The 16,309-nt window shown below is 41.7% G+C and overlaps 2 protein-coding genes across 2 annotated transcripts; both read right to left on the reverse strand.

Annotated features, from left to right (window-relative positions):
- Positions 1 to 255: 255 nt before the first annotated feature.
- cradd (CASP2 and RIPK1 domain containing adaptor with death domain) lies at positions 256 to 7,800 on the reverse strand. The gene is made up of 2 exons (XM_047022526.1): positions 6,858 to 7,800; positions 256 to 1,001 (listed from the first exon to the last, which is right to left on the reverse strand). The coding sequence occupies exons 1-2, from the start codon at positions 7,165 to 7,167 to the stop codon at positions 706 to 708; spliced, it is 606 nt and encodes a 201-aa protein (XP_046878482.1). The 5' UTR covers positions 7,168 to 7,800; the 3' UTR covers positions 256 to 705.
- A 2,240-nt stretch (positions 7,801 to 10,040) lies between these two features.
- Positions 10,041 to 15,666, reverse strand: socs2 (suppressor of cytokine signaling 2). The gene is made up of 3 exons (XM_047022527.1): positions 14,904 to 15,666; positions 13,029 to 13,287; positions 10,041 to 11,656 (listed from the first exon to the last, which is right to left on the reverse strand). The coding sequence occupies exons 2-3, from the start codon at positions 13,153 to 13,155 to the stop codon at positions 11,190 to 11,192; spliced, it is 594 nt and encodes a 197-aa protein (XP_046878483.1). The 5' UTR covers positions 13,156 to 13,287; positions 14,904 to 15,666; the 3' UTR covers positions 10,041 to 11,189.
- Between the last annotated feature and the right edge of the window lie 643 nt (positions 15,667 to 16,309).

The raw sequence follows: 16,309 nt of genomic DNA on the forward strand, positions 1-16,309 counted from the left end.
AAAGATGAGTTAGTTCTCAGGTAAAGCAAGCAACTGTGCTCAATTTTTGAAGCCACAATGAAAGCTTCAGGTGTGGTGTTTGAAAAAATTACAAACGTACTCGGATTCCGTGACTGACCACCTTAAAAGTGTTTGCCGTCAGAGACGTAGTGACAGCCAGACAAAAAAACAAGGGGATTTTACCCAGCAGCACAGGTATGTTGGAATGCCCCAGAGAGACAGAAAAAAAGGACACCACACAAATAAACTGCCTATCACACACATTTATTGAACATATCATGTTCTCACTTTTTGTCTTTTTTTTTTACATTACAAACACGTGGTTTCCAAAAAAGCACCTTTCCATCAGGCCTTCTCAGTCTGTACAAAAATAATTATCAGAAATTCACACCTATTGACCTAGTGCAAATACCTGCATGGTCTGGTTGTAATCTCCTTAGCCCCTGCTGCCACTGTGGGGAACTCTGTCTCTGCAGCAAGCAGGGTGGGGGCACCAAGACCTTACCGGCTCAGGGCAGGTTCGGATGGCTGCAGTCTAGAAAGGGGAAAATAGAACAGACCCAATTTCTCCATGGGTGGGGAGAGGGGGAAACGTGACCCTCTGGTATCTTACAAGCAGGAGAAGGCCCCTAGTTATCCAGTGGTATATCAGGCAAAGGTTGGAGGGTGAGGGTAGGGAATGGGAACCCTATGACCTGCTGCTCCTCACTGGAACACCTCTTCCAGTGCAGAGGGGTGGATGTCCGCTGCCCGAAGGCTCTGGAGCAGCCGGGCCACGGTGGCGCTCCGGCCCTGGGACTGTCTCCACTGGACCAGACCCGACAGGACCTGCCCCTGCACGCTCAAGGGGTGGTCGGCACGGCAACGGTACAGGGCTCCCGCAGAAAGGCCCAGGTCCAGGAGGACAGACTCCCACTGCGGACCAAGCCGAGACGCCAGGCGGGACAGCTGTCTGTCGGATGGAACGTTCCGGAGAACCTCCTCGGGTAAGGTCCAGTCAGCTGGAGGAGGAGGATGAAGGTGTCAAGAAGGAATACAAAACAAAAAATAACAGAAAGACAGACAAAGGGAGGGCGGTGAGGGAATGTTTACAAACAACATTCCATGCTGAGACATTCGTCCGTTTTGTGTAACATTGTGAAATTGAGACAAAAAAAATAACACTCAAAAAAACACTCCCAGTTGTTGTCAACAGAGTAGGATGTCGCAATCCCTCTGTGATGACGTCACAGTTTGTTTACTTTTAGGTCTATGTGATATTGAGAGAATCTGTGTGTGTCAGTGAGAGAGAGAAGATACGCATCTGTGTAGGAGTCTGTTTATGAGCGTCAAACAAAAGCTGAAGGTCCGCGTGTGACCCTGAAATCTGTCAATCTTCCCCAGTTTGGCCTGTGTGTCCGTTTGCATGACCATGAAATGGAGTGTGGTGGGTTGTTAGTGTTGTTTTTTGTTGTTGTTTTGCTTCTACCTTACAGTTCCCCACTTAGGCCTGGATGTATAACTGCAGCCGGCCAAGGACACTCCTCACCTCTGTTCCGGGAAGTCATCTATATAATAAAGCGCAAACGACTCAATTATATCACATCCCCTTAATCGAGCACGAGTCAGGAGATGGAGGGCAGCCCTTTTCTGCGAAAAATGAAAGTAGGCCAACGGACTTGAATGTACACTGCTTTCGAGTGCAAGTGTTCCATTTCAGCGGCAGACCCCGTAACGGGTCATCGGTGTGGCCTTCAGGAGGACTGGGTCAGGAGGAGAACAAATGACCAGGTTTGTGCTGCTGTGACATGCGGTGTTTGAAAATGTCTGTTTGGGGACAGTCAGTAGTATGCTGTGTGTGTGTGTGTGTGTGTATAGTGGAGGGGTGATGGGGTGGGGGGACAAAGTCCAGCTCTGTGCCTGTGTTGAGCTGGCGTGGAGGACCCAAGGGATCGTTGAGGTTGTTATGATCAGAGCGAATGGGGGAGGTCAGGGGGTTTAAGGCGTCATGGAGGCTGGGTGGGCAGAGGATGTGTGTGTGTGTGTGTGTGTGTGTGGGGGGGGGTTACTAGCACTGACATTTCCTCTGGCCTAACACCCCCCCCCCCCCCCACAGAACTGGCACGCTTGCGAGTCAATCTGCCAATTCACCCTGACAATAAATTTGGATATATCCGGTTTGCTGAAAATCTGTAGCCAAAGTCAATCGATAAAAAAACATCCTAAAATGTACTCTGAATAAACACAATTGTGAAATGTTGTTTGAAGTGGAGTGGATTGAACAAGAGTGGTTTCAAGAGTGTTTTCCGCTCAGAGTTGAATCCAGTTTCAAATCTCTTAATACAATTACTGCCCCCTGACTCAATTGTACAATAAAAAATTGTCAATGTTTAATCGGCTTTGTGAATACTAAAGCATGTATGAAATCAAAACAAGTAACCGTGGAAACAAACAGAAGGTGAGGGATGTTATTGTCTAATTAAAAACATTGGCCTGTTATTTACTATTTAATTATCTGCACCTACTCTAACCCACTAATCCTTCTCTTAATACCACCCCACGATTCTCATCACTTCCCCAGCCTCCAAGGACCGTTCCTCTCCCACTATCCTGATCCTCTAGACCAGAGCAGATTACAGGGTCAAAGCTGGATAGAAAGGTTCAGGGTGTTTTAACTCGACTGTACCTCAAAATGTGTTTTGTTATTGTTGCGTTTTAACACCCTGGTGACGAACAAACACACGCCATGTGAGGGAGAAGGTGACATGCATTGTTAAATCAGTCACAACCCAAGCTGAATCTTTTCCATGAAGGCTTAAAAGGGAAAATAAGAGATAACCTTAATTATCGCCTAAACACTTGGACACTGGGGCAAGAAGGTCATGTGAGGTCAATGTCTGAGTTGAGATTGTCCCAAACAAACAAGCAGAATCTTGTCGCAGGGAACTCATACAGCAGCTTGGTCCTGGATGTGTATTGTGTATCAGGAGGTTAGGTCTGGGTACAGCCGCCATTCTAAAGAACAGACCATTATTATTCTCTCTCATTACTGCCACTTCATTTATTACTTCATTTAAACTCTTCCTGGTACTGACAGGCATGCAACCAAGTACAGGAGTTTCATTGTCACAAAACTAACAGAGACCGAGGCAGAGGTCACAGAGTACTCTACAGTAGGACCATGCCAGATAATTTTTTTTTTATAACTTTTTGAACAGAAATCAAGAAATGGGTGTGGGCTGGGTCTGGTCTCTGGTTCTCAAAGAGGAATGGCAACGACAACAAAAATGAGCTTTTAGATTTAGTAAAAGGATGCATGTCTAACTACCATTGCATTCCCTTGGAAAATTTGCATTAGTGCCAGTTAACATTTTGTGCCTTGCTAGGGTACAAAACACCCCCACGCAAATGTCATATTCAAAAGAGTTTACTTTAATTCTGTAGTCTTTGTACTGTATTAACCGTTAAAATCCCCCGTTCAATTTATTTATTGATTGAAAAAAAATCCATCCTAAGATGGAGCTAAAACAAGCACATCAAATCATTTAACACATATGCTTGGCAGGAAAATCTGAAGCTTGTGTATTTAGAAAAACCGTTTGGTGTGGTAGCTCAGATGAGTTTTGGGGGATGGTTATGCTATGCTATCTCTTACTTTGATTTTCCAATGTGGCTGGAGAGAAATATCTGCAGAAACTAGCTACATGTTGGAAACCCCCCCCTCCCCGCAAAAGTACCTTCCCAACTATAGGGACTTTGACCTTTGGCAGCCATTTTAACAAGAAGACACTCCTCCTGCCAAGCTTCCTGGAAAGCACTAAACGGCAGTGAGAGTAAGGAGGGGGCCACCCTTTGGCAACGGCCGCCAAGGAAAACAAGCACAAAGTCCTGTCTGCTCCTGTATAAATTTATGACAGATAATTGGCAGGGCACACCTCTTCTCCTGGCTGTGGCAGCAGCTGAAAGCCACAGGCCAGGGTCCAGTCAAGACGCAAGCTTTCAACTCTGCGATAAGAGACAGACGCCGGTCACATGCTCTCCTGACTCGGGTCTTCCACAGAGGAGATAAAAAGCCATCTTACATTTCACTTACATTTAGTCATTTCGCCGACGCTCTTGTCCAGAGCGACTTACAGTAAGTACAGGAACATTCCCCCCGAGGCAAGTAGGGTGACGTGCCTTGCCCAAAGACACAACGTCATTTGGCACGGCGGGGAATCGATCCAGCAACCTTCTGATTACTAGCCCGACTCCCTCACCACTCAGCAATCCGACTCCCTTAAAAAGATATGGCTGCTGATGATCATTAGGTCTATGTCACCATAGAAACAAGGTTTTTTATTTTTTACATGAGAACCATGGCTTAGGCTTATCGGTATAGCCTGGCTGTATGGTACAGCTCAACTACTTTCTGTTAGTTGCTAGCCAGTTGCCAGCAAAGCCAAGAGGCCAGTGACCTTTGTGCTAAGGGCAGTAGGATTCAAGCTAATCACTTAACCCACAGACGCTTGGTGGGAAAGAACTTATGGAGAAAAGAAAGAAAGAATGAAAGAGTGAGGTCCATCATTGTTGCCAAGACAACGTGTCCTCTTTTGCCATCATGGTATCATGAGGGATACAAGAAAGACACAGACACACATAATAGAATTTGCCTAATTATTCTAAGATGTTTTATGAAAGGCTTTCCTTCACAGGCTAAATTATACTTTTAAGTGAATCAGTCTTTTATGTCTCCAATCCAACTTCCTTCATTCTAGGACATTTGAATGAGCCTTTTCTTTGCTTCTTTTCTGCCAAAAATCTCTGGGGAACGAGCCAGCAAATGGTTTTCATTACATTTTTCCTAGAAAGGAGGATGTTGTGAGTACGTGTCTGACCTCGGTGCCTGTATCGAGAATGGATGCTAGTTTAATGGTAAGTGGGTCTGAAACACAGTCTCTGTCTCTCTCTCAGTCTCTCTCTCAGTCTCTCTCTCAGTCTCTCTGTCTGTCTCTGTCTCTCTCTGTCTGTCTGTCTCTCTCTCTCTCTGTCTGTCTGTCTCTCTGTGTCTGTCTCTCTCTCTCTGTCTGTATCTTTCTGTCCGTCTCTGTCCGTCTCTCTTTTGCACGCACGCACACACAGTATATGTTGTGAGCTGTAACCCGCAGTTTTTGTTCAGTTCCATTGTCTTGAAGAAACGTGTTAAAGCGGTCATTGTATAGGGTATTTCACACTGTTCCTTAAAGGAGTCATTGACTGCAAAACCAAGTTTTTCGTAGAATAACGATAGTTTGGTGGGTAAAATGGACATACAGTGAACCTCCAAGTCCCATTGACACCTCTTTCCTCTACAAATCTCACAATAAAAAATGTAGCTGTTAAACGGTCTGTTTCCAGAAAGGCTCCACCTTTTTGGCTCTGGTCTGTACCTTTGTCACGCCGCAAAATTTAGATCTCAGACACTAGTTTAGCTGCGCGCTGCTCTGTGTACTTCCACGGGAATTACAAAGAAAGTTTGGAAGTTGAAAAGAAGGATTTTAACACAAGCCGCTGTTACTGAAAAGAGGTGCTGTTCCGACCGTATGCTTATCACAAACGCAAGTTGCAAGTATGCACCCTGTGAAATAGCACTAGTATAAAACAAGAGATGTTCTCCCTTTTATAGTATGCTCATGAATATATAGATGAGCTGCGAGCTGATTGGTTGTTTTACAACAAGTGAAGCTGCGGAGCAAAGACGCAACATAGCCAAACATGCATTGTGAATTGTAGATTTACATGACAACACAGATTATTTATTAGAATTAAACAGTCAGGAAAATGAAATAACGTTCGCCCCATTGCCAATAAACTAAATCATCACACATTCTACCTATGCTAGAGATACAGGAGATGTTAGCATTGCTAATAACTGTTCAAAAATCATAGCCTACATACATTTACATTTAGTCATTTAGCAGACGCTCTTATCCAGAGCGACTTAAACAAAGTAAAAGAACATTCTCCCTGAGGCAAGTGGGTGAAATGCCTTGCCCAATGACATAACGTCATTTTTCACAGCCAGGAATCAAACCGGCAACCTTCAGATTACTAGCCCGATTCCCTAACTCAGCCACCTGACTATAATTTTAGGGTTGTGATGAGCATACAGTCGTAACAGCACCTTTCTTTAGCAACAGCAGATTAGCAAATCCTGCTTTAAATTGTCCAAGGTTTTCAAAACTGTCTTTGGTGAAAAGGTTCGAGCAAATTAATAATTGAGTTTCGAACTTCGCAGCGATCTTCTTATAGACAAACATCAGCCATGCCCGTTGAGTGTTTGGTTCCTTGGGAAGACTATGAAAAGTGTCAGCATTCCCTGTACAGCCTGGAACACTGCATTTACGATTGTGGTTCATTTTCAATATCCTTGAAAAACTTCCAAACTTTCTTCTTTGTAATTCCTGTGGAAGTACACAGAGCAGCGTGCAGCTAAACTAGTGTCTGAGATCTCAATTTTGGGGCGTGACAAAGATACAGACCAGAGCCAAAAAAGGTGGCGGCACCAAACTGACGTCAGTTCGGTGGCTTTTTCAAAACTGACCGTTTTACAGCTAAATCTTTTGAATTGTGAGATTTGTATAGGAAAGAGGTGTCAATGGACTTTGAGGTTCACTTTTTACAGCTAAATCTTTTGAATTGTGAGATTTGTATAGGAAAGAGGTGTAAATGGACTTTGAGGTTCACTGTATGTCCATTTTACCCACTGAACTGTCGTTATTCAACTTTGACAAGGTAAACTCGGTTTTGCAGTTAATGACCCCTTTAAACATATTAACTGAAATACCCAGGGTGATTAGACTGTCAGGCAATGCCCTGTTGCATGCACACGAATACATTGACTAAAGAATATGCCTCACTTGTTAAACTTATCTCATGTGCATTTGTGTCCAGATCTTGGAGTAGTTTGTCTTTAATCCAGATGAACTCCTCCTCCAGAGACTGCAAAAAAGTGTCAAAAGCTTGCGGGCCTCGGGTGGGGAGGATATCCAGCAGCCTCAGTGTCTTCTTCTTGTTTGTTATTTGGGCCTGTATCTCTTCTACGTGATTCTCTGTTAAAATATTTTCTTGATAAAGAAAATGGACGATAGTGTCGCCAATTAAAAGCTGATTCGACAAGTCTAGGCGATGTTTTCTCAGCACTTCTTTATGTGTCTGGTCCATGTTCATGAAGCGAGACCTCGAAATACTGATGGTGTAAGATATCGAAAGAACAGCTTACTTTTCAATAGCCTTTTATTTTTGTTCTTGACCTTAGGACGTGGACTATTAGCCAAAGCATTACACAATATGTAGTGTGTAAGCTGTCACCTATCATTCTTCGGTACTTGTTTAAGTAGTAGTAAAGTCGCTGGGAATCGTTCTTGAGTTTGTTTGCCGACAGTAACCTACGATCCTTTCTACATTTCGTAAAGGGTCTGCTCAAGCAATGTTCGTCGAGAAACGTTACTCCCCGGAACCATTATTTGCTGAATTTATTAAGTATTTATTAAGTATTTTAAAGGTCGTCACGAAAAATGTACATGCATATATTAATGCAAATGATTGAAAAGATATTTAAGGAAACGAGTGCGACAGCAAATTGAGTTTTTAACACACACAAAAATCCTGTCTGCAAACACTTTTTTTCTTCGACATTAACAAAATGTTGTCGATTTTAACTTTAGTTTTTTATTGTTGTATTTACAGAAAAAAATATTTGTTTGGTTTCTATAGATAAAACTGAGCGGTAGGCTCGCAGAAAAGTGTTCAGTTGGAGTTGGAAAAGTTGACCTGCATGTGATAAGCTTACAGTCTAGCGAAATTAAAATGAGAGTTAACCTTCCAACAGACCTGTATTCTATCCGATCTACTACTTTGTGTGTCCCCTTAGCTCAATACACAGGAAAAGATGATGTAAAGCCGATAGGTCTACCTAAAACTCTAAAGTTTGTAGGCTACTTTAACATGAAAGTTTATTGATAGTTGATCCCAACGATGAAACAAAGCCAAAGGATGTGACCATGCCTAGGGTCACTCCCATGTATGCATCATCCCACAATATTCAGAGTGTCTGAAAGATTAGATAAAATCACGATAACTCTGACTGGCGCAACCGTCCTTTTGTCCAGGATGGCAGTTATCAGGGAAGTTCTTTTCATAAAAGCCTACAGTGTTAGGATACTGTATTTGACTCTCAAATGGGGATGAGGGGAAAGTAAACCAGTTGGACAGGACACGGGAAAGGTTGGAAATGACCCCATGGTACCTTAAAGCCTCTTACAATACAACACAGACAAACACTTTACTGTGGAAGTATGTGATGATATAACTTTTGCACTCAACACTGATCTCCATTGGAAAAAAGGAATCAGTGCAGACATACACTTTATTGCCAAAAGTATTCACTCGGCTATCCAAATCATGGAATTCAGGTGCACAAAGCAAGGACCATAAAAACATGGATGAGCGAGGTTGGTGTGGAAGAACTGGCCTGCACAGAGTCCTGACATCAACCCGATAGAACACCTTTGGGATGAATTAGAGCGGAGACCGCAAGCCAGGCCTTCCCGTCCAACATCTGTCTGACCTCACAAATGTACACTCCTAAACCTTGTGGAAAGCCTTCCTAGAAGAGTTGAAGCTGTTATAGCTGCAAAGGGTGGCCCAACATCATATTAAATCCTATGGTTTCACTCACGTTCATATTCGTGTAGGCAGACAAGCGTATACTTTTGGCAATATAGTGTATCTTGTTGCCAGTAATTGTTAAATAACATGTACAAGCTTGTAATGGCTTTGAAATAGTTTAAACTCAACAAGCAAATGTTACCTCAATGTTACTTCTCTACAGACAGTATCAGATTACTGTCTAGAAACTTCCATTAAGCACCGCATGCTTCACCCTGTGAGTAATATGGCATGGCTATCAGCCTAATGCATCATGAAGCATAATAGTGTAGTAAAATGCATTGTTTCTTAATTTTGAGGCCTGATTAGGAGGAGATTATGGATCAGTTTTAGAAAAAGACTGGATACTAGTTCAGCTTTCTTAACCCAAGACATGTACATAATAAAAATCCCTATGTAGTTCCTATGTAGTAGAATGTTCACTGGACAGAAATTACTTGTAGTTGTCTAACTTTAGTTGATTGTGTCCTAATATGTGAAAAAGGGTGATATTTCATATGCTTTTAATGATGACATCAGACGTTGTGTCCCAACTCGATTTCTATATAGCAATTTAAGATAGCTAGCATTCCTATCTTTTGACAGCCAATATTAGAATGTTGTCATTTTCAGTGTCTGCATGTGGACATCAATCTCTATTGACTGATGATCGTGGTGATTCTCCTTCTAAAGTCTAGAATGTTTGGTATCACTGTGTTGTTCAGACTTCCTGGTATCAGCTCCTGTTGTCCCATCTCCACCAGAGCATGGGTCTGTAGAGCAGCCATACAGTCACAGAGAAATATATTCAGCAGTCAGACAGTAAAGTAAATGAGTAGGTGATGGGCAGTAGATCTCCTCAACAAAACAGTTGATTGAGGTGCAAACAAGATGTACATACCCTATCTGTTTGAATCGTAAATGGTTTGGTGATTTAGCATGTCATGTACATATCAATTTAACTGAAGTATAGACCACGTACAATGACGATGAGAAGTACCACATCAAGGCGTGACTGGGCAGCTGTATTGTTTGGAACTTAAAACAGCCTTTCGGAAGCCCATCCAAAACGGGTTCTTATCAAAACCTATAATTAGCGGAAGTGGGATTCTCAGAAGAAGAGCCTGTAAACAGAGAGCTGCAGTAAAGCATCACTGTAGTCAAAATGTCCATTCTGAGGCCTGGCCAGAACAGTCTGTTGGAATGGTATGTGAAAAATGGTCCCCATCAACATGACCTGGGGGGCTGGGATCCATTCTCCACTGTTTTATATAATTCCATGTAACGTGTATTGCACAAATCCACTCCAATATAAGACGGACTGTTTCCGTCTTGGTACTGCTTCACCATACCCTTTAGTAAGTAGAAAACTAAATGAACAGAGAGATTTTGAGTACAGTCTGATCCAAACTAATAGGATTTATTTTGTTACTTTTTTTTTGTCATCCGCAGAGTAAAAATACACTTGGGATTAAGCACCATCTGAAGGATTTAATAGCACAATAAGTTTGTTTGTTTGTTGTTGAAACTGTTAGCAAACACTGGGGCTTACTGGCAGCGTGTACAAATGAGAAACAATTTGCAGCAGGGACAACAAAGAATTATATTCAATTAATCACCTGCCTGAGTAAATAGGAGACTGGGCAATTAGGGTCTTTCATGCTTTTGAATATGTGTTTTCTGAAGGAAACACCATAGGATACAATCATACAATCATCATTAAAATACCCACATTCAACTAGGCTTAAATTGAATTCACAAATCTCAAATGTGTCCTGTTTTATCACAGCCATAAGGCAGCTGGCGAGGACAAGTTTGACAAACCAAGTGTAAAAAACAAGTCTAGGTATACTGTACTGTACATGCATGTTCTGTTGATCAAATTATCTTTTTTTTATTTTTATTATTGACAAGAGTGTGACAGAAAAATCTATACATTGCTTGCACTTTGTCATCACCATAAATGGGGAAAAATAAAAACATTTTTTTATGATTAAAGTACAAAAGAAATGACATAATATAGATTTTGACAAATTCACAACCAATGTAGACAGACACACAGACAGTCAGCCAGACACCCATGTCTCAGACATTAAAAGGCAGAGTCTGTATGACTGAAACCGAACTCAAGAAACTCAACCCAGGTTTCCAAGTGAAATACTGCAGGGAAAACACTTCGGCTTCAAAACATTTGCTCCCCTTTCGGAGATGACAAACACGACCCCTGACCCCGAACCCTCGTACGACAGTCCCAGCTCTTACACCCTTATTTACTTACCCTCTCTTATATCTGTAGCAAACAAGAGGTAGGATATAATATGAGAGAACACCTAAAACAGCATTACTGACCACCCCCCCCCCCCCCTGCTTGTACTGTGCATTCTACCACAAGATCCATTTACACCTAGGCTGAATTTAAAGGATTGGGGCTGGAGATTGGAGTTAAGTCCTTTGGGTACCATGCACGCCACGTTGCTGAACTCCACTCTGGTCCACTCAGTTAGTTGAGTGTAGTCGGTAGACTGGTCCTATCTTTAGCAGTCTCATACATTGTAAGAGTAATCTGTCAGGTAGTCTTTGAGCCTGTTGGGCAACGGCAGCCCCTGCACTTGCCTGGTGGCCTTGTTGATGGCGACCCTACAGAGGTGCTGTAGCGATGGTGTGGCGGTGTACACCGGCTTGGTAAGGAGCAGCTGGACTGTGCCGTTGACCGGTGCCAGGGGCTGCGACAAGCCCTTGTTGCTAGTCCTGGACAAGTGCACATAGTGCTCCACTAGATGGACAACGCTGTCAAACTGCTTGAGCTTTGGTTTAATCAGAACCACAGAGTCCAGTTTGAACTTGCCCTTCTTGAACACAATGCGCAGGTTGGTGGGTCCGGCGGAGGTCATGGCTGAGATGGTGAACAGGTAGTCCCTCTGGGAACTGTCCCGCACCAGGAACGTGCCCTCTGTAGCGTCCTGGAGGATCTCTTTGGCTTCGTTGGCGGTTAAGCTTCCCCAGTACCAGCCTGAATAAGGCAAATACACACACACACTGCATCAGCCTCATTTACTAGCCACCTCTGCTGGTTTGAAGTCCCCACACACGATTTCCATTCATCAAGGGAGATTATTTTTGCAGCCTTTTATTTATGAAACCAGCGTTGCCTTTGCCGTCCAACCCCTGTATTTTGGTTAGAGCGCCAGAACTACGGTGCTAGTTAGGGAAAATACTGTGATAAGGTAGGAATAGAAACTATTATTTTGCTTTCTTTGTTTAGGTCGTGCCCAGACCCTTTTTCCCTGCACGTTTATTTGAACAGTTAATAAAGTGTTAAACGAGTTGGCCTTACTTCCCTTGTTTTGCACCGCGACTCCATATCTCACTCATCCGGTCCTAAGGTTCTTACGCACAGTGGGGATTTGCGTTCTCTCTTTCGGGAGGCGTGCGTAAAAGTACATATCCTTTGGAACGCAAGCCAGTAAAACAATGAGTGGTAAATTGAAATGTGTGAGAGTGCTGGCTGCAGTTCTACTGCAGCAGCTGTGGTCTGGTCCTCTTTCTCCCTTCTCCCTCACACTGGCCCCTTCACACCCTCACCCCAAAATGGACGACGCTCAGACGTCTCCACCTTTAACAGGAGAGCAAAAGTAAATCCTAACCCTATATAGATGTAGTGGGGTGTAGACTCATCTCGAAGGACACAAACGTTTTAGAGTATTATCAATGAGAATGAAGGAAATACAGCAATGCCATGTAATTAATGAAGATGAAAGTCAGATCTTTAGAAACTAATTAAGACACATTTTGCAACATGGTTGCTAGCTGAATTAGTGCTTCTGATAGCCTAATTCGGTCACCTTAAATTCCGCACATGCAAATTCTACACCTCCACATACATGGGGTCTGATTCTGCATACTGACATTCAGCTTCAGAATATAAAGAAACTTACATTCATTTGCACTGTTACTGAGAAACACATTTCACCTCTGGTATAAAATGTCATGTAATTTGTCAAATTGATGGAATAAAAAAAAGAATCTCAATGCATGTTGAAAAAAATGCGTGTAGCCTACATGATTAATATGCATCTTCAATCAATTTAGGCTCAACGGCCTGCGTACAACAACTCAATAGTCAACATGGTATGCTAGATTGCACGCATTATTCTAATTCTCAGTCTCAAACTTACAACACCGTTGGTTAAGCATTTATACTACTTTGTTAAGACTTTAACTTCCTTCTCCGTTATTAATTTAATGCATGGCAACTTTAATATCTCATTAGATGACCATTCTTGTTCCAGTTTACGTAGGCCTACAGCCTTTTTTGTGTCACATATTGCTTTCACATGCTGTGAAAGTGAAAATAATAAGTTAACAATAAATAACATCCATACCTGTGTTTCTAAGATCTTTCATAGCTGAAGCAATTCGACTCTCGTCAGATTCTACAACTCCAGACTCATTGTCGGATCGTCTCTCATTTTCGAGGGTTTCCGTTGATTCTGATGACTGGCAGGTCATTGGAGAACCGCCTAGCTTAACGCCAAATACATCCGACAAAGGTTGATTAAAGTCCTCGAAGGACAGACACAGCTGCTCCAGTTTTTCACTGCAATGGCCAGTTTCGGCCCCCGTTCACATTAAGTAACTGACCTGTAATATAAAAATATTAAAAATATTAAAAAAACGTAATAGCCTATGTTTTTCGTTATCATGGTTGACACTTATATTGACATGTATAGTAACCGATTAATATGATACACAGATGATGTAAGCTAATGTAGCCTAATTATGGAAGGTTATTAGACTCTTTATTCAAATGTAAATGCATTTTTTTAAATGGCAATTCAATGTGCAAAGGACCAATGCAATCTGCAATTCCAATGGTTAAATATTTGTCAAATTTTGCTTGAAATTAAAAATCACACAAACGGCTCTGGCCGTTCCCCAGCTCTCTCAATACCGTGATGTGTTTCTCTCACTTTTTTATTGACTGGGGCAAAAAAGGCTGCAATGTCCCTTCCTCATTTCATGATGACTACTTGAAGAAGAAAAACAATGTAAAATAAATAAATATATATATTATTCAGTCAGCTCGGGGGCCATAGGGGGGGCCAGGGAAATTTTTCCAGGGGCACTGGCCCCTGTAGGCCCCCGTGTATAATCGCCCCTGCTTTTGCATTAGAACTTGCACGAATCAGTGCACTGAAGTTGGTCATTTTATGTCTTGAGCTATGTTAAATTCTCTATATCTGCAGATTGATAATACTAAGTAAACGTCCGTTAGTGAAGAGGCGGACTAAACACTTAATTAAACAATAGTATTGCAGTATGTCAATAAAGGCAAATATTGAATTCAATTGTAGCCTGCTGTTGGGTTTGGATTTGAGCACTAGCGAAATCCTTGACGAGTCACTGACATTGCATTTCCATTTTCTTTTTGCTCCAAAAAGAGCGTGCTGAGAAGTAAATGATAATGCAATAGACGGGGGCGCTGTTTCGCTGCCCCACATTGAATTCCCTTTTGACAAATGCTTTGTCATTTAAATAAAGAGTCGAAAAAACCTTGTCAATATAAAATGTAATGTAATAAGCATTCATTCATTCAAAAAAAAATAATAATAATTAAAACAGAATTGAGCATTGCATTGTCATTTTCATATTGAATTAGCATTTGACAACTGCTTTTTCATTTGAATTGCAGATTGCATTGCCACTTTGCACATTGAAGTACTAGGCTATTTGAAAAATGCAATGCCATTTGAATATAGAGTCTAATAAAGATTTTAATAAACTTCCATAGGCTAACATGCACTATATGTAACTGTTTTGATCGTCAACTAGGGCAAGGATGTGAGCGCAAAACTCGAGCGCACCGGAGCGGTGCGTATGCCGTTCTGTATGCATAGTAAGACGCCATTACACAAGAATGGTATAGCCTATATATTCTTGCATATTGAACACGATGGCAAAATATAGTTTGTTCGTTAATTAGCAAAAAAAAAGAAATCTACACAATCTAAATATACCATGACATTAGTATTTATTTTGTATTATCCGCCAATAGATCTGAACGTTCTCAATTTGGGACTTGTTGTATCATAGAATACAGAATAGACTGCACGGCTAAAAATGACAGCTACCATAATAACCACGTGTGTACGTAGTTGGATTCTCATTGTCACACAGCTTAAAATGTTATCAAATAAATAGGCTACTCTATCTTTAAAAAAGAAATTGTAGAGTGAAAAGTAAATTGTTTTTCTTACCCCGTAAATGGAACGACGGCCAAGCAACTGCTCCGGTTTGCGCTTCCCTGACACCGATTTCAATGTAAACTAGCTTAAATTAACCCTTTCGTAAAACCACCAAATGAGTGATGGCACAGACATAATAACAACTTTCCCAGCAACAGCTATAACACTCGCTAGACTGTCTAGATGCATCGACGCAAGTTAGACAGGGCTTTCCTACGGCTTGTAAACTAATCCACAGGGTAAACAGCGTCCTTGAGCTGACATGTGCAATAGTTAGCTAAACGTCAGCTAGCTAATTAGATGGACTCCTTCCAAAGACACGTTCGTTTGTTGTAGTGTGTAAGACGATAACAAAATCAGTGGTAGGACTATACAAATCCATTTAATTCCGATAGATATCTACCTACTTTGGCGTCATTAGCAATGCCTAGCTGGTTATAAAAGGGCAAAACAACATTGACATAACGACTAAGAAAGACCACGATCCATGAAAGTCACATATCACTGAGTAGCCTAACATCACACAACCTGTTACAAGTCCGATGACGATTTGTTTTTCTTGGAGACTTGTATACACTGATTCTGTATGTGTTCCTGTTAGCCCCATATACTTCACTATCAATACTTCACTATCAATGCCATAAACACACATCTCAACACAAAAGGCCGATTTCCAAGAACTTTCCAGGAATTGTATCACGTGGTGTGGAAGCCATTTAAGGTGGCACTAACTACATGAGACATAGGTCTATTCCGCTTTCCGTCTCTCCCTCCCCTGTCACACACACTTGGGTACATTGTTTCCTCTTTGTGTGTGTCATAAATGATTTAATAGCCTACTTGTGATAAGCACACACAAAGCCGATGACATTAGATGTAAGCTATTTGTTATTTTATAGCTGCGAATAGTGAGCATTCAATAGGCTTACTTTTGTGTTAACAAAATAGTTTTACACATCCACATCTAAAACAAAGAGCAATGAACAGTTTGAACTCAGTTTAGTTAGACCTAAATAATGTTAACATTAGACTTACAATGCGTTTGCCATAAAGGATGATGGAAATCATTTTCTCAGAAATGTATCAGAACAGAAGGGGGTAGGCTACAGCGAAACGTGCCGTTGCGTGTGCGCTTACAGAGCAGAAAGCAGATAACCAACGATGCAGCATCGATTCAACAGTGCCAAATGTATCAGAAGCAACCCAGTGATATATTGTCTATTCCAACGATTAAACTTCCATGCAATATAATTTGTAGGCTATGTGAAGATACAAACCTGGCCCATTATTACATCCAATAGCCTAAATAATCATTTGGTTATCATTAGGATACTATATGGACGCTTCATCGGTATTCTAGTCTCATTGAGAAATTTGCTAGAATTGCCTGTTGCCTACCATTTTTAGACCGCTCAGTT

This window comes from Hypomesus transpacificus, chromosome 7, assembly GCF_021917145.1.
Source record: "Hypomesus transpacificus isolate Combined female chromosome 7, fHypTra1, whole genome shotgun sequence".
In the NCBI taxonomy this organism is placed as follows: domain Eukaryota; kingdom Metazoa; phylum Chordata; class Actinopteri; order Osmeriformes; family Osmeridae; genus Hypomesus; species Hypomesus transpacificus.